Source organism: Spermophilus citellus (assembly GCF_964194105.1).
Source record: "Spermophilus citellus genome assembly, chromosome: 6".
NCBI classification, from domain to species: domain Eukaryota; kingdom Metazoa; phylum Chordata; class Mammalia; order Rodentia; family Sciuridae; genus Spermophilus; species Spermophilus citellus.
Window position 1 is genome coordinate 101,786,274 of NC_138187.1, and position 20,874 is coordinate 101,807,147.

Consider the following 20,874-nt stretch of genomic DNA (forward strand, 5'->3'; position numbering starts at 1 on the left):
CGTCGGAGTCGGCGGCCCAACCCGGCGCTCCCGCTCCGTCTGGTGGTCATGGGGCGGCCGCGCAGAACCGCGGGCGCGGCGGGGTGCGGGGCGCGGGGCCCGGGCTAGCGGCGGCGGAGCGAGGCGCTGCGGCGGAGGCGGCCGGTCGCGGGCGGCGGGGCAGCCGCGGCCTCCTGGCATGCTCAGTGAGCGCGGGCGGGGGGCGGGCTCCCGGGGCGGCACCTGCGCTGCCGGGTCCCCGCGGCGGGGGCCGCACGTGGCGGCGGGGCGCCTGCGCGGCGAGGGCGGCGGGCACCGGGGCGCGGCGGGAGGCGGCTGCGCGCTGGGCCGCGCTCGGCCGGCGGAAGTGGGCGGCGGCGCGGACCTCGCGGGCGCGGAGGTTCCGGCGGCGGGAGGTGAGTCCCGGGGTGGGCGAGGGCCGTAGCCGCCGTGCTTGGCTGGCGACACGTGCGCGGGGCAGGGGCGCGGACCCGTGGGCCAGCTCCGGCCACGCTCAACGCCGGGAAGCCCGGGGAAGCCCTGGCAGCGGACGGAGCCCGGGGACCCCGGACCCAGATTGCAACCTTGTAGCCGGCTACCTGTGGTGTAGCCTTTCCCAGTCCTGGTTTCCTTCTCTGTAAGCCAGGACGGTAACTCGCCTGGACCTTTTCGAAGGTATCCACACCAGGGTGCAGCCTGGCGTGCAGAAAGCACTCTTAGGAGCTGCTGTGACTTTCTTTTGGGTTAAGTACCTTCTAGGTTCCCGGTAGGCCTAATTTTCTTGTGTTGAATGTTATGCATGCTGACTTTCTTTTTTCTGTTTATTATAAAGCCTTTCTGCCTTAAACATCAGTGTTTATCCAGGACACCAAATGTGGGTTTGCGTGAGCGTTCTTCCTTGCCATCAAAGATTGGGTTAGGGTACCTCAGGAAGGCCTTGTTCCTGCCCTGTCCCTGCTTCTAACTGTGAGGTTTGGGTGTGGTCTGTCACTGTGAAGTTAGGTAGAGGCCTCATCTGACTACTTGGTAGCTGATCTCATTTTTGTTTCTGTAGTCAATGTATTTCTATGTATGAAAGACATCTCAGAAGAAAGTCATTTTTTCTTGATTGGTGTTAGCTGAGAGGGGCCTAGGAGTCAGTTGTTAAGCTAGTACTATTCAGTGCACAGTACTGGCTGTCACATTCCAGCACCTTCCTCTAGCCATCAGCATCCCCTGTGGGATTGTGCTGCTCTCTCTCCCTCTCTCTCAGCAAGCCTCTGGTGTGCAATTTTCGTTCTTGCTCCCCCAGGAAGCCCATGGCCCCATGTGAGATCTGTGGAGCTGCAGGGTCCTGCAGAGAGCTGGAGCCCAGATCCTGCAGCCAGGTAGCCCCAGTTCCCACGTAGAAACTGTGTGACCTTGGGCAAATTTTATGACTTCTGGGGGCCTCAGCTTTCCATCTGAAAAAGATTGCCTGCCTCTTAGAGGTGTTGCAAGCTTAGAGGAGACACTGAAGCACCAGTGCTTTGTTATCAGTAGGTGTGAGCTCCTAATGGTGGTGTAGGAGACACTCAGTGGCATGGTGTTCCTGGGTTCTGTGGGTAGAGAGAAGAGGTGGCTAGGTTCAGTTGTACACCTCAGTAGGACTTAACTAAACTCGATTAGAGTGCCAGTGTGAGGGTGCCTAGAACCTCTGGAATGGGGAGGTCTATCTAGAGTCTGAAAGGAAATGATGGCTTCCATAGATGGGCTTCCAAAACCATCTGGAAGTGTAAAGAGCACTGACAGAAGGCACAGAGCAGCTGCTGGGCTATCCAGGCAGCTTCCCCCTGAAGAGTGCATTCTGGCATGTCTGATGACTGCCCATAGAAGTCTCCCTCCCAAGAGGATGCCACCCCAGCTTGAGGGCTGTCCGGCACGGTACCTAGGTCACCATCCTGAAAGACAGGGCACTGTATAAGAAAGATGATCAAGGTCGGATAGTTCTTCTGTCTTACCAAATCGGTTGTGTGAAGCAGAAACCAGGAAGGGTTTAGCAACTATTGCTCAGTGCCTCATAGTGCAAGTGTCAGGTGCCACTGGGAAAAGCCTGTGCAGGTAGGCGGCAGGGAGCAGTACGGTAAGTGATTAGTGGAAAAAGTGCCATCCACCTGCATTGGTTGATGGCTTGGGGCAAGATTTCCAGTAAGAGCATCATGTGGATTCAGTAAGTTCCTATAGTAAATGAGTTGGTGCTTGTGAAAGTGAGGTGCTCTGAAAAGTGGAATTTGACGTTCAGAGTGGTTTAACTGGTCATGGTTACTGGTGTTTGAGATATATGCAAATGCGTAGAGTAAAAGTTTTTCATTAATTAGCATGTTGTCATAAGTATTTTAAAATACGTGTAAACTAATAAATTAGAGATTAAAATTAAGCATTTATCCTTCATATATAATGCATACAGCTCTTACAGCTGTTAATTTCCATATTTTAAGATGACTAAAAGATTCTTTCCACTTCCCATTTGTAAGAATGAGGCAGACTGAGCCTACCTTTTGGTTGGGCATCCTTCCTTCCTTCCTGTTTAGATGGGTTGAAGTGTCTTACTGATCCTGTGATGTTTGCAGTGGTAAAGATAGCTCTGTCTTTACAATCAAAATGCCAGCTTAGGGACAGTTTGTGATTAGAAGTGTCATGAGCCAGCATTTTCAGCTCAGGTGCGATGCTTCTGTTTCACTGAGTGCATGCGTCCGGAACTCCTTGGTCTGCACGTGTGGCCGCTAGAGTTCGGACACAGCTCCTCAGGTGCAGTGGCCACACATGCTCAGAACCCGCACGGCTGGTGTCTCCCGTGACAACCTGTGTGGACCAGGGATGGACACCTGAGGACCGTTCTGTTCCAGGCTCACTCAGGTGGATGTCCTAATGTCACTAAGGCATCTGAAACCTCATGTGCCGCATTTAATTCAACCTTGGGAGCAGTGGTGAGCACAGAAAGCACTCACCCTACGCTGAGCACCATGTGTCCTGCCTGCAGTGGTAACAGCACACACCAGCATTTCATCTGTGGCAGACGTAGCCAGAGGTGTATAAATGCCCTGTGTGGACATCACCGTCTGCCATGGTAACGAGGCTGTGTATGTGTCAGCTTTTCTGTGTTGTAGAATCAGTACTTGAGGAGGAATAAAATATATGTGGCCTTTTCATTTTATAGAAATCACAAAAGACCACAAGCTAAAGGGAACCATCAGGAATTTCCGGCAAAAGCTGGACAGTGCTCCATTAATTCTTCTCCAAAGGTGAGAAGAACTCTCTTCAGGGTGCTCCACCTGCTTGAAGAGAGGGAGGGCAGGGACCCCTGGGGTGAGATGAAGGTGGAGCTGTTGTTTACTCTGTGTCCAGGAGTGATCTGGGTGGGAGTGCCCCTCCCAGTGGAGAAGGATCTGTGCTGTGGTCAGGGAGCAGGGCAGGAAGTGAGGGAGGGGGAAGGGAGCCTGAAGGCCAGGCCTCTTACTCTCCAGGAGTGCTGGGTAAGGAGGATCTGAAGGTAAGACTCAGTCTTGCATCTGCATCGTCCACATGGAAGTGTCTTGCTAGCCTCTTGCTCAGGAGGGTGGCCTGTCTGAAGACTGAGTCTCATGAGGGTGGTGTGATGCTTGGAACATGAAGAGAGTCTGAGGGAGGAAATGCGCCCAGCACAGTCCTGTCAGCCACAAGCCCACCAGGGACAACACAGTGCTGAGAGGCAACTTGGGTTAGCCAAGAGTCAGGGAGTCAAGGTCATGGTCAGGTGGGACCATCGGGCCAGGTGAGGAGACTGGCGACTGTTGAAAGCAGCCAGGGTGGGGTGCAGAGCATTGTGGTGGTCCCAACTACCCGCGGTTTCTGGTGGCATCTGCTGTGGTTCTCTGCCTTTGCCTGTGGACACCTTGGGCAGGAGCACAGCTTATATAGCTCAGGTGTGGCTGTCAGCTGGGCAAAAGGGTCTGGGGAAACCAGTGTGGTTGTGGGATTAGCCTTGCTCAGTGAGCAGGGCCGGCTCCTTACTCTCAGTTCTAGTGGTGTTTCTCAGCCAGGTGAACACACTTGTCTAACCATCAGTGCAGCACTCGGTTTTGAGGTCCTACCTAGAATGACCTTTTGACCACTTAGTGGAGAACTAGTGTTAAGCACCTCATGGGCCCTTGACCTCTCATTCAGCCAAAGTACAAAGCGATTTCTCATCTGTTTTAAGCATAAATTTACAGTGGGAAAAATATATTTACTCGGCAACAACAGAAATTACACCCACTAACCATTGGTCAGAGACTTCTGGGAGCTAAGCCAAGGGTTTATTCTGAACCACCTTGCTCAGACTGCTGCCTTGTGGAGGATGGGCCTCCATGTGACAGCTTTGTGTGTTTCAGGGACTACATGATGTTCAGCTGGGGCATGGTGGCCTGGGGGTGCCTCCTAGACCCCCTCTGTCAGCCACTCACATGTGGACCTGGTGGGAGGGGTTGGCATGCAGTGTGTGGCCAAGCCTGAGGCCCATCATGGGCAGGAGCCAGGGCTCCAGGATTCTGGCCCACATCTCCAAAGTGGTCGCCCAGAGCCACCCGTTGCTTCAGTTGAGGTCATCATGCTGGGAGTCTTGGGGCAACATGGAATGTAGGTGGAGCAATAGGAGAAAAACACACTGTCTGAACCTTCTTTCTGATTTCTAGAAATACAAACCACATAAAGAGAAAGGTGTTTGACATATATTTTGCCTTTAAGGATTATAGTTGAAAGTACAGGAAATTTGAAATTTTAGCAAGGGGTGTATAGTTATGTCCAGACCTGGTGTCCTCTGAAGGGGTTTTGTGGCTCCAGGAAACATGAAGTGGGCAGTGGAAAATGCAGTGCTGGGCGAGTTCTGAGCCTGGAGTGGAGGGTGTCTAAGGAGGTTCTTTTCTTATCTGCGGGCATGGACCTGTGGAACGCAGCCTGGGGCTGATTTCTCTGAGGTACCTTCTCATTTATTCCTCTCCAAGTATGGCCTGAGGATCACACCAGCAGGGGCAGTTGCACCTTGGCCCTGGGCTTTAGTCTGCGTGGCCAAAGGAGTCACACCAAATGCCGACCCTGAGGTCTGCGACCTCACAGTTGGTCCACACCACCTGCAGAGGGGTCCTCGCCCCAAGTCCTGGCATGGATCAGACAGGGTGCCCTTGGGGCAGGTGTTGGCACACTGGCTTCTTGCCCAAATGCAGCCATGCTGCACCGATGGCAGTCTTGTGTTTGTCCTTTCAGAACATCTGGCCTTTCCCCTCCTCTACAGATACCCTGTGTTGGGCTACCTGCGTCTTTGCAGGGTCTGGCCTCCCACTGGTTGGTTGTTCCTGCATCTCTCATGAGCAGGTTGTCCTTGCAGAGGGGTCTGACTAGACTGCTTGGGGACACGCTCCCCCATCAGTAGGAGGTGGCAGCGGGCCACCCGGTAAGCTGTCTGTGTTCAGGAGGGCAGCGGACTGGTGTGGATGACGAGAAAGCACCCCCCACAGCTGCTGTGTGATTCCGAGTCAGAATCTAGTCCAGGGCTGACATCACTGGTGCACACACCCCAGGAGACTCATACAACAGGTTAGGGGCCATAGAGAACCACAGGCACAGTCGCTGACCTCTTGCATCCTAATGTGGTGACTAGTGGTCTGTCCTCAAGGAGGATGGGTGATGCTGAGAGTGGGAGGTCACTCCCAAAGCAGCAGAACTATGTCAGCAATTAGGAATGTCAACTGGGAAAGAAAGGGGGGCCTCTGTGGGTCATCCAGGCTTCTCCCTGTGCCACCAAGCCATGACCCAGCACCCCCAGTGCTGCTCCTTTCCAGGTGTGCTTTATGTTCCTTGCAGTCCCCTGGAGTGAAGTACTAGATGGCACTGTCTCAGTGCGTGTGGTGTAGCAGAGTGCTGTCCTCTGCTGCATGGATCTGGGTGTGGTCATGTCTGTCCAGCCTCCCACCTCCCTTCCAGGAGGCCCTGAGAATTGAGCCAGGTGCCTGCAGAGCAACACCAGTCAGCATGGAGGAAGGTTGTGCCGGCCGCAGGGGTCCAGGGGAGCTCCTCACCACAGGCCATGCACTAAGAAATTATAGATGGATGACAAATTTCTGGAAAAGGTAGAATTTTAAATCTTAAATAATGAGAGCACTCAGGAGAAGGCTGCCACAGTCCATCTGGAAGGCGGACCCAGTGGTGTGGGTCAGAAGCAGGCTCCACATCCTGCAGCCCTGGTTCTCAGAAGCCCGCTGGGGGCGAGGTACCTGTGAGGCACTGTAGTGGTGGCCCATGCCCTGATGCTAGAAGCAGGCTACTCCCTGTGCATATTAATGGGGGACCAAGTGCTGTTCGTCCCACTGTCTGGGGTCATCACATGATAGTGAATAAGTTTCCTGCACAGTAGCATTTGTGGCCATGGCAATGCTAGAGGTTCCTTTAGTTCTTGAAAGTAAATTTAGTAATTAAGGAAAATAATTCCTCTGCTTGTTCCCTTTGTGTGTGTGTGTGTGTGTGAGAGAGAGAGGGGGGGAGAACCCTGGAATGAGTTCAGACTATTACAGATTATTAAAACATAGTTTGCCCCATACAGCTCATTTCCTGCCACTTTTCTTCTGGCCTGACAAGACCTGAGGTGTTCCGCACACTTACTTGCCCTCTAGCAGCTGTGGCGCTTTTCTGTGCCTGTGGTTCAGTTTGTACAGAAGTGATTTGTTTTGCATGAAAGCACACTGTCTTGATCCTTGCTGTGGCGCTAGCAGGGCTTCCTGACCAGTTCTGGGTTTTGTGTCTTGGGTTCTGCGCTGCCTCTGCCCATGTTTAGTGGTCTTGCTGCTGGTTCACATCTCTCAGGGCAGGCGGGGAAGAGACAGGCCTGGCCCGTTGCCTGTCAACTGCTCTGATGTGGGGTCCTGGGTCTGACTGAAATCATGGTGTTGGGATGGCCTATGGGTCTGTTGTGCTGCTGTTCCCACTTCCACTACTGATGTTGGCGATATGATCATGGGAAACAGATGAAGTGGAGGAGCATGCGGTAGGCAACTGGCTTAGGCTGTGCGTGTGGCCACATGGCCAGTCTTCCTGGCCCCAGCTGATCTCTGGTGCTGTGGCCCGTCGCCCTTACAGTCCCACCTGTGCTTCCCCCATGAAGGTCATGAAACGTGTGCGCACGGAGCAGCTCCAGACGGCAGTGTCCTGCTACCTCAAACGCCGGCAGTACGTGGACTCCGATGGCCCCCTGAAGCAAGGCCTGCGGCTGTCACAGAGTGCAGAGGAGATGGCGGCCAACCTCTCAGGTGATGCTGGGCCCCTGCAGGTGGCCTAGAGCCGGGCTCCTCTGCTTGTAGATGCTTTACCTGTACCTGCTGGTCTGTACAGCCTCTTTGCCCCCCACCCCAAGACCCTGAGAGCCAGGTCCCCTCCACTGGCAAGAAGTGTTTTGAAGGGCGAATGAGCACTTTGAGGACAGTGGTTTTTAAAAGATCTTTCTGAGTACAACCAGAGACTTGGAATGTTGTGCTCTATTTGTGTACAATGAATTGAAATGCATCTGTTGTCATGTATAATTAAGTAGAACAATTTTCAAAAAATGGAGGAAAAAATCAACCTCAACAACTTAGTGAGACCCTAAGCAACTTAGTGAGACCTTGTCTCTAAATAAAATGTAAAAAGGGCAGGGGATGTGGCTCAGTGGTTAAGTGCCCCTATACCAAATCCCCAGTACAGAAAAACAAACTTAACTAATATACAAAACCATAAAAGTTGTGCATATTAATGGGGGACCAAGTGCTGTTCTGTAATGTTTAGGGCTGGGGTGTAGCTCAGTGGTAGAGCACTTGTCTAGCATGCATAAAAAAGTCTTATTGTTCTGAAATCAGGTTCTGTAGAAAAACCTGTCCTCCACCTGGAATAGCAAGTGGTGATTGCTCAGTCAATTTGAGTTCAGGCTTCTCTGTGATGCGACTTTCTCGGCTGAGTCCCTGCACAGTGCTGGGGCTGGGGGTGTGGGCCAAGGGCCTGGTGGCTATGTGGAGGTGGAGCAGGAGCAGCACCTTCTCTCTCCTTCCTGTACTTTTGCTCTTACAGACCCCATCCCCACCTTCCATCCCTGCTCCCCTCACTCTGCTTTTAGCGCCTGGCCTCCCTGCTTCAAGGGTGGGTTGACTTTGCTACAGGAAGGAGATGGGATGGTGAAACCCAAGAACATCCTCAGGCAGGTTCCTCGCTCCCTCTGAGGCTCTCTCGGGCTCAGGGATCTTTAGACTGTCATCCTGGACAAGATGGAGCCAGGTGCTGGTGTGGTGCAGGTTAAGGGGCCTGGTCTCCTGGAGCAGCCCGAGTTGCCCTCTCCTGTGGTTGTGGTGCAGGTGACGGAGAGCAGACAGTGCAGCCTGATTCTAGCCTGAGATAAGAAGAGAGTGCTGTTTGGGGAAGGAGAACTAAACATGTAGTAGTGGAAAGGAGAACTTGGCAGAGGACTGAAAATCAAGGAGGCCTCCAAGGAAATGAAAAGACCCCCCAATGCCTGCACCACTACATGCTGTAGCACGGGAAACTCATAGACCCGGCATTTCTAGATGTGCCTTAGCAACGTAACAGGCTGTCCTCTTCCCTCTCATGGGTCCCGTGCTCTCTGCCTTTCTATTCCTCTGCCCTTAAAGTAGGGTGTCAGGAGGGAGGGGCAGACAGGTCAACACCTCACACTGGTGGCCACTTATGGACTGCCTGTGCCGCTGGGACAGCCCAGCACCTCCCCTGGCCCTCCACCTGTCCTGCTATTAATCTCCTTCCTGCCTTTCTCTTTTCCTCTTCAGTCCAGTCTGAATCTGGTTGTGCCAACATAGTGTCTGCAGCCCCTTGCCAGGCAGAGCCCCAGCAGTATGAAGTACAGTTCGGACGGCTGAGGAATTTTCTCACTGGTGAGTGCTCAGTTGTGGGAACCTTTCCTAAGATAGAGCAGTGCAAATTTTTCTCGGAGCTTGTCATATAGTGGGCACAGTGTTGGGACTGTGTGCAGACAAGCCTCATGGAATTGACAAGGGAGTTGAAGTTCTTGAGGCTAAAGTTCACAGAGGCCAGAAGAGAGCTCAGGTGCTTGTTCTGTCTTGCCACAGCCCTCAGCACAGGGATGTGATGTGTGCTGAGTAGCTCGAAGCAGAAGTCCAGCATGGGGAACGCCCCTAGGTATTGTGCCAGTCACAGCACGTCTTGAGGTGGTCTCTGTCCTGTGTTTCCAAAAGTGGGAGACTGCAGTCCTCCTGGAATCAGCAGGGGCTGGATGCTCACAGGGACAAGTGACCTCTGTAATGCAAGTCGATAGACGGGTATTCCATCTGCTCCTTTATCACCATGAGGTCAACTCAATGTAGCCACTGTTGAAAAACGAGTCACTTAACCTGTCTGGGACAGAGGCAGTTGAAGGCTGAACCTACCCGTCCCTACAACCTTAGGTGCCTGATGCCCTTGAGGTGCTAGGAGGTGGCAGCAGAGAAAGCGGTGAGCAGCTGGTATCATCTGTCGTGTAACTTCTGTGCAGAGCCCCTTGTAGAAAGTGGGAGCCTGCTCCACCCTTGAACCACCTTTGGTTTAAAACTTGGAGTGTTTTTTTTTTTTAAGTGCTAGGGATTGAACTCAGGGGCACTGGCCCACTGAGCCACATCCCCAGCTCTATTTTGTATTTTATTTAGAGACAGATTTCACTGAGTTGCTTAGTGCCTCGATTTTGCTGAGTCTGGCTTTGAACTCGTGATCCTCCTGCCTTGGCCTCCTGAGCATTACTGGCTTGTGCCACCACGCCTGGCACTTGTTCTATTTTTATTTGAACGATCCATGTGTTAATAATTTTTAATGTGCAACTAATAAAAAATAATAATAATTTTTAATGGTAATGATGTGTTTGAGGAGACCCACAAATAAAATGATGCCCCTGGATGTATATATGTGTAGATTATCCTAATTTTCTTTGCATAATTTACGTACACCCTAAAAGCCCTAGGACCAACAAATCTGGCCACTACCTCTGTCACTGTGCCCATGGCTGTCACTTCCCAAGCCTCCCACTCCTCCACATCTTTTGTGGGTGCTGGCATGAATGACATCTGCCCTAGGCAGCCTCCTCTGATGACCCCAATAAGCACATTCTGCTCACACGCCCTGCAGTGGGCCCACGCCTCAGTATAGTCAGCCTGGCTTGGCATGAGCTGGCGCTATTGCTCTTCCACAGGGAGACACGGGTGGAAGAAGGCACACGCTGGTCGGAGGCCAGGTGCCCCCTATGGAGAGGAGCTCATCAGAGTGAAAACGTCACTCAGGAATAGGGTCTATGGTGGGAGTGCCTCACCCTCCCCAGGTCCTGCATCTCTGCAGGTCCTGCATCTCTGCAGGATTGGGGCTTCTGTTCCTGTAGTTGGTACATAAAGCTCATTGCAAATTGCAATAGTTAAAGAAGCATCAGAATCTGCATCAGCTGGATTCCCAAAAAAGCAGAACTAACAGGATATGCAGAGAGGAGTCTGAGGAGTTGTCTCAAGCAGTGCTAGGGGTCCAGCGACAGCTGGAGTTGTGATCAGAATTCCTTCCTAGAGCACCTGGGTTCTTTTCTTTTTTTCTTTTTTTTTTTTTTTTTTTTTAAGAGAGAGTGAGAGAGGAGAGAGAATTTTTAATATTTATTTTTTTTTTTTTAGTTCTCGGCGGACACAACATCTTTGTTGGTATGTGGTGCTGAGGATTGAACTCGGGCCGCACGCATGCCAGGCGAGCGCGCTACCGCTTGAGCCACATCCCCAGCCCCCTGGGTTCTTTTCTATTGAGGCCTTCACTCACTGTTGTGGAGGGCTGTTGCTTGAAGTCTGTTTAGCCGTTAAGTCAGCTGACTTAGAAGCTACTTGCTTGCGAAAAATGCCTCCACAGCAGCAGTCTAGAATAATGTCTGACCAAACGTTCGGTGCCATGGCTCAGCCAGCTGGACACACAGATTCATTCCACCTCGCACCTGCGTGCTGCGTGTGGCCTCCAGCATGCTCCCTCTCTAGAGAAGCAGCCTTTCAAGAGCTAAGCAGGAGAAACAGGAGGTGGGGACAGTTACATGCCTGCAGCTGGCCACAGCCTCTGGGCTGAGCCGGGCCTGTTGCCAGGAGGGGCTATGCTGAGCATGCTCCACCTGCACTGGGCTGTGGTTTTCACAGGCTGATTGGACAACCTCACCAAGAGACACAGGATGACTTCAGCCACATAGTCTTCCTTGCCCTACGTGGGGCAGCTGTCCAGCTCCCCTGGGCAGTGGTGCTGTGTCCTGACCAGCCAGAGGCTCTGAGCTTCACCTGTGGGCCAGCAGCACAGTGGTCAGGCATCTCACCCCAGGCAAAGGGGGCGTTTGTTGTCATTGTAGACAGTGGTCTCTCTGTGGAGGAGGGGACGGCTGCCTACACCACATCTGGCACTGTTCCCTGTCTCTTGGGAGGTGGACATTCGGAGGGAACTGTGGAGATTGCTGTTGCCAGGTGAGGCAGGTGGATTCTCCCACTCAGCATGCCTGCTTGTGCCAAGGAAAGGCCTGCAGGGCACGGCGCTGAATTGGAGTGCTGTGTGATCTGTCTTCATAGGGACAGACATTATGCTGCATGTGACCCTAACACCTGCTATGTCTGTACAAACCCAGACTCACTGCAGATGAGGACAAATAAACTCAAAGTAGTCAGCAGAGCTCAAAGTACAGCAAGCACCTGGATTTTACTGCCATTGTGCCTGTGTCCATGTGGTCCTGGTGGCCGTGCAGCCATACTGCTGCCCTACTTTCTTGCTTCTCTGCCCAGCCTGACAGCATGAGCACTTAGTATCTCACAACTCTGGTCTCGTTATCCTGTGAAAGTTTTCTTTAACCTTCTTAGTCATGTAGTGTCCCAATAGTAAGTCTCAGTGTCTCAGTAGTAAAGTGAGTGGTGTGGTACTAATGGCATCAGAGTGTCTCATTTGTAAATTACCATTGAAAAAGTATTAGATTTTATGGCACACATCCCAGTGACCCGGGAGGCTGGGCAGGAGGATCGAAGTTCAAAGCCAGCCTCAGCATCTCAGTAAGACCCTGTCTCAAAACAAAAAGGGTTCAATTCCTAGTGCTGGAAAGAAAAAAAATTATATTTTAACCAGCAATGTCTATATGAGGATGCATGTTGAGGGCCACAGCCGAATCCGGATGACGCATGGCATTCTGCCATAAGGGAGTGGTTGAGAGGTGAAGCCAGCGAGCCATTGAGATGTTGATGGTTATGTAAAGCTGTGTATTCAGTTGTGTATAGACCCGCCTGGGTGCTGGCTACTTTGGAGTTCTCGCAGGGATTCCTGGGGAGTTTGGGAAGGCCCGCGTGGTGGCGTGGGTGGGGGGGAATTCGGAAATAAAGTTTGTTCCTGCTTGAGTGGCTCTCGTGATTTGTGCCCAGCCAGACTGTGGCATTTGGTGGCCCGTACAGGAACGCCTGAAGCTTGGAGGTAAGTGAAATTGCTCGCCCCTGAGGGAAGGCGAGAGAATGGTAACCATTTAAAGATTCTTCTTTTGTTTTGTTTCACTTTGGTTTTAAGTTGCCAGTCCCTGGAGATGGGTGGGACGGAAGAAAAAACTGCTCACATCTGAGGAAAAACTATTTGCCTCTGAGGAACAGATAGGGAGAAAGGATGGATGGACATTTCAGGAGGATAGAAAGGCGATATAATGAATTTTTGTTCCATTTTTGTTTCATTTTGTCTCGGTTTTGTTTTGCATTATCTTAGGGGTATCTTCGTCATGGAAATATGGAATTAAAAATTAATAAGAACCAAACCGAAAGGGCATTAAGTAAAGTGCTAGAGGAAGGAGGCATCTCAGTAAAATCAAGAACAGTTAGGGCATAAGTTAAGACAATACAAAGGTGTAGCCCATGGTTCATTAAAGAGGGGTTGTTAAATATATCACAGTGGAACCATCATGGTGAAGATTTTAAAAAGATACTAAAGGAAAGCCCAGGAACTCTGCCAGTTGGCACATTACCATTATGGACGTTGGTACAACCTTGTTTGCTTAGTCTAGGAGAAGACACTTTAAATCAAGTAAAAGAGGAAGTCTCTCGAGTTAGGGGAAAAAAGTTTAGAGAAGGAGGGGCTATCCGGAGAGAAGTTACAATGGGAGGTTGCTACTAACACCTTTCTATCACCAGAGGGCTACTAAAACCTTTCTATCACCAGAGGGCATAAGTGTCCAACCAACAGCTCCACCTATGGAGACAACATATGCTGAGTGGCCCTCAACACACACACACCACCACCCCCCTAGTTGATAGATGGGATCCCAAGCAGGACCTCAAAGATTAGCATGCCCTGTATTGGAGGCGGACAGCAGGGGTCTATATACAACTAAACACATAGCTTAACATAACCATCAACATCTCAATGGCTCGCTAGAGTCACCTCTCAACCACTCCCTTCTATCAGAATGCCATGCGTCATCCCGACTGGGCTGTGGCCCTCAACAGATGCAGATGGGTGGTTTTGGGTGTAGGTTGATTCAGTGTCAAGACACTTCACTCTGGAGAGTGGGCATGTTGGATGCCCACTGAGTAGTGCTCTGGCCTCGGTCCAGCTGTGTGCAACTAGAGTGCTTGGGGAAGAGGAGCTGGAGACCCATTTGCTCCCCAGAACTTCTTGCCATGTGGCCATGTGAGTGTTGAATGAACTTGTGTTCATTGTTTTTAAGGTGATCGCCATCCATTTAGAATTCATTCTCCCAAAAATACATTTAGAGCCCTCACACCTGGAGTTTCTGCTCTGAGAGACGTGGGCCTCTGGGGGATACTTTGCCTTAAGCCTGGGCATGTCCTCACACTCTGAGCCCTAGGGCCCTTGCTTTTCCTTCCTCCACCAGAAAAACTTTGAAGTCCAGAGTTCCACTGGGCTGCCGCATCAGGGCGCAGTTGGAGGAGAAGCAGTGCGGCAGGGCTCCCCAACTGGGTCACCTTGTCCACGCGTGCTGCATCTTGAAAGCCCTCTCTCTTTCTCATTGCAGATTCTGATTCCCAGCACAGCCATGAAGTGATGCCCCTCCTCTACCCCCTCTTCGTCTACCTCCATCTCAACCTGGTCCAGAACAGCCCTAAGAGCACGGTGGAGAGTTTCTACAGCCGCTTTCATGGGATGTTCCTGCAGAATGCAGGCCAGAAAGAGGTTATTGAGCAGCTGCAGACCACGCGGACGGTCCAGGACGTCCTGTCCGACTCCAGGCTCCGCGCATTCCTGGACAACAAGTACGTGGTCCGCCTGCCAGAAGACAGCTACAACTACCTGGTGCGCTACCTCCAGAGCGACAACAACACCGCACTGTGCAGGGTGCTGGCCGTCCACATCCACCTGGATGTGCAACCTGCCAAGAGGACAGACTACCAGCTCTACGCCAGTGGCGGCCCTCGTGGTGAGAGCGGTAGCCTGGAGCCCCCAGATGTGCCCAGCCCTCTCTTACAGAATGAGGCCGCCCTGGAGGTCCTGCAGGACAGCATCAAGCGTGTGAAGGATGGGCCTCCCTCCCTCACCACCATCTGCTTCTATGCCTTCTACAACACGGAGCAACTGCTCAACACCGCTGAGGTCTCCCCCGACAGCAGGCTGCTGGCTGCCGGGTTTGACAACTCCTGCATCAAGCTCTGGAGTCTGCGGTCCAAGAAGTTGAAGGCGGAGCCCCACCAGGTGGACACATCTCGTATCCGCCTGGCTTGTGACACTCTGGAGGAGGAGGTAGGAGCATCACTCCCCGCATGTCCTTCCTGACTGCTAGTATCTGCCACACCTGGCAGAGCTCCCAGAGAGCAGACACCCCTGCTCCCGTCATGCACAGAGCCGGTCTCATGCCACGTGCCTTAGCCACCAAGTCCTGCCCATTCCTAGCCCAGGATTAGATGCCATTTCTCACAGTATTATGTAGCACTGTTAACCAGAGGTCAGCACCTACCCCTTCCGAAAGGTCGATGCCACCCGTGAGCATCATTGAAGACCTATTGCCGAAACTGGATGAGGCTGCGTCTGGGTGACCCTGAGCATGTGTGGCAGTGCAGGTGGGCTGCGGGGCCAGGTCTGTACTTGTGCTGCGTAGCATCTCTCTCACAAGGCAATACTGCTGTAGACACCACAGCACAGTAGAACGTGGTGTGGAGGGGTCCACCCTCTGACCCAGGCAGAGCCTATCTGCCCCTCAGGCAATGTGGCAGCTGTGGCCAAGGTGTTACTGCTCTGAGTTGGTGGTAAAAGGCCCAGGGCCAAGGTCCTGGTCACCATCATCACTACCTTAGGAGAGCATGGGACAGGGTGGTGTTGTCCTGTCACCACTGACCCAGGTGGCATGGCTTCAAAGTGCCTGGGTGGGAGTTCTGCACAACGTGGAGAGACTTAGCAGAGAAGTCACTCTGGGCACGTAGAGTTGCTGTCAAAGACGTCAAGACTTCCTGGGCACCTCGGGAGCCCGCTCCCGCTCCCAGCCATGAGGTTCTGAGGCAGTGCAGCAGTCTCCCGCCAAGAAGGGACTGGACCCCACGCTGCTCCCTGGTCTGCAGTGCCCTTAGTATGCTTTTCACTGCTCTTGAATTTGAATTTTCAGACTTCCTCCATTGGAGCAGTTCCAGCTGCTATTCACCTAGAGCTGAGAACCACTGCCCTCCACCACTTGAGGGTTTTTTTTTTTTTTAAGAGAATTTAGCCTTCATTTTATTTATTTATTTGTTTTTATGTGGTGCAGAGGATTGAACCCTCTGCCTCACACATGCTAGGTAAGCACTCCACCACTGAGCTACAACCCCAGCCCGTGACTTAAGTTTTCTGTAAAGGAAAAAGAAAAACATTCCTGTGGAGCTTGGTGATGCTGGCTTTGTAGACAAATCTGGTGTTCGAAATTAACATAAAGGACAATGACTTGTGGGTTTTTAGGAGTCAGAGGATGTGTGTTTGAGGTCCAGGTTTAAAGATTAGTGCGAGAGACTCCAGGAATAGGCAGGAATGATGGGTGAATGCAGCTGGGGTGGGGCAGGAAGCCCACAGCTTCGCCTCCTCCAGTCCTGGTAGCTGAGCTGGGGCTGGGCTGCAGCAGCGGGAAGGAAGTGGTGTGGGGCAGAGCCTAGTTGTCGGGTGATAGGCAAGTGGGGGAGCAGGAGGGCACTCTGGGACACAGTGAGGTGTGTTGCCCACGTGCCCACCCTTACCGAAGGTGCTACAGACGCTGCCTCTGCTTCACTGGGCTCAAGTGCCTCTAGCCAAGTAGCTGATGCTGAGGGCTTCCTGCTTGAGTTTTTGCACTCCACCTATTTGTCACAGTAGTTTGGGGAAGTGTCTGGTTTCCAACCAGGAGCATCTTGGGAGAAGCCAAGAATATTTCTCCAGTGAGAACTTGGACTTGGCTTTCTCCTTTTAGAATTTAATTAAAAGTAAGGCTTGTACTATAGGGGTCTCCAGCTCACATGCCCTTGGAAGCCAACAGGTAAAAGTCAAGGTGAAGCCCTGAAGCTGTAGATAGGTAATAAGAAGCAAGAGAAAATCATGGAAACCAGGTTAAAAGGCCAGCACGCAGCCTCTGCTTTGCTTTTTCTGACGCAGTCATTGTTGCATGAATTAGTGGACTTGAGGTTCTGACGACAGGCCTGAAAGTGTCCTGACCTAGCAGTCCCGTTTCTGTGTGTATACCAGGGGAGGTGAAGACGTAAATCCTCCGAGAACTGGTGTAAGAACCTTCATAGCTTTGTTCATGGCAGCCAAAGAAAGAGGCTGCAGCCCAGACACAGGGCATGGCTACCCCACTGGGAAAGCCAGGGCACCACAAACCTGCAAGATGAGCCTGGAAGACTCATCTCGTGTGAAAGAAATGGCCAGTGGGGAGAAGCATGTTCCCATCTCCCCGTGATAGGAGCTTGGAGCTTGGCAGTCACATGGGAGACGTTGTGCAGGGTTGCTGGCACACAGAGGACCGGTTGACCATGCCAGGCAGGGTTTCTAGATGCGGCCTTGGCAGTCTTGACAGGTAGTGGTGATGGCCACATGTGCACAGAGCCCTGGTGCTCTATTTTTCAGAAATGTGGATCTGACAGTCTGGGTTCTCAGCTTAGAGGTTGACAGCAGGACTAGTGTGCAGCCTGGTTCGGTGCTTCCCAGCAAGCACAAGGCCCTGGCTTCAACCCCTAGTACCACAAGAAAATTCTAATTAACCATCATCATAATAAGACAATAACCAAAACTCTCATGTGTGTGTCAATCGTCTCTAGGCAAAAAGGGTCTCATGACAATCTGCAGCACTGGCCCATTCCTCGGTTCCCCACTTGGCAGTGCCCGCGTGGCTGTGAAACTGTACGATTGGCCAGGCAGGGTCTGCTCCCCAGGGCCATGTGCCCAGGGTGAGACCTCTGCTCTCTGAGACCTCCATTCTCTGCCTGTGTTCCATGCGACACCAGGCAGAACCACGCCTGCCTCTAGCCCTTGCTGGCCACAGGGCAAGGCTGCAGACTCCAGGCTGGGGTTGCCAGCATAGCACTTCTGCACAGTCCTTCAGGCCTGGGGACTCCTGCTCTGCCCCACCATCCTTGAATTTGAAAAGTAAAGAGGTCAGAGTTGCAATCAGCCCTGTAATTTATACCTGAAACTGTAGGTCTGCAGTGGGCACATGATATGAGCCCTATACCTGAGTGGTCTAATAGCTGCTTTAGAAAAGGAAAAAGTGTCAGAATCCATTTTAACAGTATTTTATTTGATCCAGCATGAACAGAATGTCATAGTCCAATTGTGTTGGCATCATGAAGCCATCAGTGAAACAGTGGTCTCTTCCCATTCTAGTCTCAGGAGCCACGAGCCACGGGCACATGTAGGCATCATTGCTGCCGCAGGTCAGACAGCCATGGACTCTTGTTTGGTGGGCTTGCCCCATCTCACTCCTCACAGGCCCCACCACAGGTGACGCTGCCGGCTGCAGTGCAGACCCCAGGAATGCGTCTGCCCAGTGCCTGCACATTGTCTCTTAAGCATATGCTCAGTGCCCAGTGAGGTGGAGACCCTCATGCCTTAGCCCACAGTCCATTCCCAAGGGTCTTTGCTCATGTGCCCAGGGTCTCCTTTGGTTCTACAGTCCTCAGCGACTTCCTTAGCGGGGCAGTGAGTCGTGCTTGGAATTTCTAAGTGTTGCTGTAACCCCTTGAGAGAGGAAATTACTGATATTCTGGGCAGTCCTTGGTAAAATGCTGAGCTCCCAAGAGCTGATGTGTTTTTAAACTGGAGTGTCTGCAGTTGCCGTTGGAGCATTCTTGGACACCAGTGTTTATTCTTTTAACTTTCTAGAAACATGCACAGTGGAGACGTTCATTTCCACTTTCAAGTAGGAAAAAGAGCATCCCAAAAACGCTTCTCAGGGTTGTGGCTCAGTGAGAGCACTTGCCTAGCATGTATGAGGCACTGGGTTCGATTCCCAGCACCATGTAAATCCTTGAAGCAGCCTGTTCTTCGAGTATCGGGGCGGCCATCTCCTCTCCATCCTTGGACCGGGATGTGGCGGGGGATCCTGATGCTGACAGCTGCCCTCCTTGCCTCATGCAGCCAGGCTTTGTTTTGGCTAAAGCCTCCTGAGTTGTGCCTGAGCCCTGAGGCGAGGCTTATGTGCTCCGGGTGCTTCCTCATCACTGACTCCCAGAAGCGGCAGAGCATAGGGAGCATAAAGCAGCCAGGGCTGATGAGGAGACAGTGTGTGGAGGGGGCCCTAAGGGCTGCCTCTGGATCAGACTTTGAGATGCGCAGCTGCTCTTACCCAGGAGTGAGCTGGGCTCAGTGCTCTTAGCAGGGACCCTGCTTCCCCCCCCCATCCCCCCCTCCCTTACCCCGCCCCTGGCTGCCCTTCAGGGTCACAGCTTCGTCTCCCAGGAGCCCTGCGCGCTGCCTTTTCCTCTCCTGATCCTTGCCTACGAGACCACTAACCACCCTCTCGTATGTGTTTCCTTTCCTGCCACCCCCATGCCCAGGACACTGAGGACGACGGCATGGGCACAGAGATGAAGACGCTGCGGGGCCACTGCGGACCTGTATACAGCACGCGCTTCCTCGCAGATGGCTCAGGGCTGCTCTCTTGCTCTGAAGATATGTCCATCCGATACTGGGACCTGGGCAGCTTCAGCAACACTGTGCTGTACCAAGGGCATGCCTACCCGGTGTGGGACTTGGACGTCAGCCCCTACAGCCTGTACTTTGCCAGTGGGTCCCACGACCGCACCGCCAGGCTGTGGTCACTGGATCGGACGTACCCCCTGAGGATATACGCAGGTCACCTGGCAGATGTGGACTGTGTCAAGTTCCACCCGAACTCCAACTACCTGGCCACGGGCTCGACCGACAAAACTGTCCGGCTGTGGAGCGCCCAGCAGGGGAACTCTGTGCGGCTCTTCACAGGCCACCGCGGGCCCGTGCTGGCTGTTGCCTTCTCTCCCAACGGGAAGTACTTGGCCTCCGCAGGCGAGGACCAGCGGTTGAAGCTGTGGGACTTGGCCTCCGGGACCCTCTTCAAGGAGCTGAGAGGCCACACGGACAGCATCACCAGCCTCGCCTTCAGCCCAGACAGCGGCCTAGTGGCCTCTGCCTCCATGGACAACTCTGTGCGCGTCTGGGACATCAGGAGTGCCTGCGGCAGTGCGCCTGCTGACGGCTCCTCCAGTGAGCTGGTGGGTGTGTACACGGGGCCCATGAGCAGTGTACTCGGTGTGCAGTTCATGGCCTGCAACCTCCTCTTGGTGACGGGGATCACACAGGAAAATCAGGAGCATTAGCCTTTTACCTTGGTTAGGGTGGACTGAGCCGTGGCAGAGGCCTCTGGCTGCAGCAGTGGACATGTGGAGACCGAATCACTGATGGACTGTGACAGAGCCCCTCCCTTCCTGCTGGGCCCCGACTACACTGCAGGCCCATGGGGCTCGTGGGGGGGCAGAGCATTGGTGCCCGAGTGTGGGCTGAGGACTGGCCCGCTCCCAGGGCGGCTGCTGGCCTTGAGGACCCCCAGGACCTCCTGCACCTCCCTCTCCTCCCCGACTGACCTGCCTTCTCCTGCCCGCAGGCTGCAGAGTGCTCACAGCAGCGGCACAGCGTCACTTGGGCTACCCCTCGCTTCTCGGGGGCTCCTTTTGGAGACTGGGGTGGGACCTGGGGAGGGCTCATCCTGGCAGAGTCTTTCCTTTTCCTTCATGACAGAGAACCAGGATTTTTTTTATTATTGTTATTATAATTATTATTATTATTATTATTATTATTGAGAAGAGGAAACTAGCACTGGCAGAGGGGCCCTTCTCTGCTTTTATCTTTCAGGTTTGACTCCTCGCACTGGCTGTGATCCTGGGAATTTTAAGGTTCAGGGAATTCAGAGAAGCTGGCAGCACAGTGTGTCGGGAGAAGGGAAGTCTCTGTGTGGCCTGGTGGTGCCAGGGACCCATTTCTGGAAGCAGGTGAGGGCGCTGAGCGCTGGCTCTGTAGTGACCCTGGGAAGGGAAAGTCCTTTTCTCAGCTGCACTTTTGTCAGAAATTCTCCCCTAAAAAGAGAGATGATGGTGGGCTGGTGTGACTTGGCAGCAGACCGCTTGCCTAGCAGGCGTGAGGCCCTGGGTTTAGTCCCCAGCACCAAATAAAAAAGATTATGATAAAAAACAATTTGGAATAAGTCACAAGACATGAAGTCTCCAAAGGACTGTTTGTCAAGGTAGCCCTCAGTGTCTTCCTCCCGCGGTGGCCACGTTGCGCTGACCTGCCTTGTTTTGTCGCGCCCGCCCTGAGGGCATGCCAAGCCCAGCTATGCTGAGGGTAAAGCAAGTTCCGACGTGTGGGAAAAGGGTTAAATATTTCTGTTTTCTGAAAAGAGTTATTTTGTATTTTGTTTTCTATTAAAATGTATTTAGTTTCAACAAA

The 20,874-nt window shown here is 52.7% G+C and overlaps 1 protein-coding gene across 6 annotated transcripts; it reads left to right on the plus strand.

Annotated features, from left to right (window-relative positions):
• Nucleotides 1-54: 54 nt before the first annotated feature.
• TAF5L (TATA-box binding protein associated factor 5 like) lies at nucleotides 55-20,874 on the plus strand (the record flags this gene model as incomplete). 6 transcript variants are annotated; one of them, XM_081298061.1, is made up of 5 exons in its annotated part: nucleotides 55-185; nucleotides 7,106-7,250; nucleotides 8,769-8,873; nucleotides 13,985-14,706; nucleotides 18,951-20,874. In XM_081298061.1, 4 exons carry the CDS (start codon nucleotides 7,109-7,111, stop codon nucleotides 19,746-19,748), a joined length of 1,767 nt encoding a protein of 588 aa, XP_081154187.1. In that variant the 3' UTR covers nucleotides 19,749-20,874. The 6 variants fall into 6 exon arrangements, with proteins under 6 accessions (XP_081154187.1, XP_081154188.1, XP_081154190.1 ...); XM_081298062.1 differs by lacking the exon at nucleotides 55-185 and adding an exon at nucleotides 214-395; XM_081298064.1 differs by lacking the exon at nucleotides 55-185 and adding an exon at nucleotides 405-654.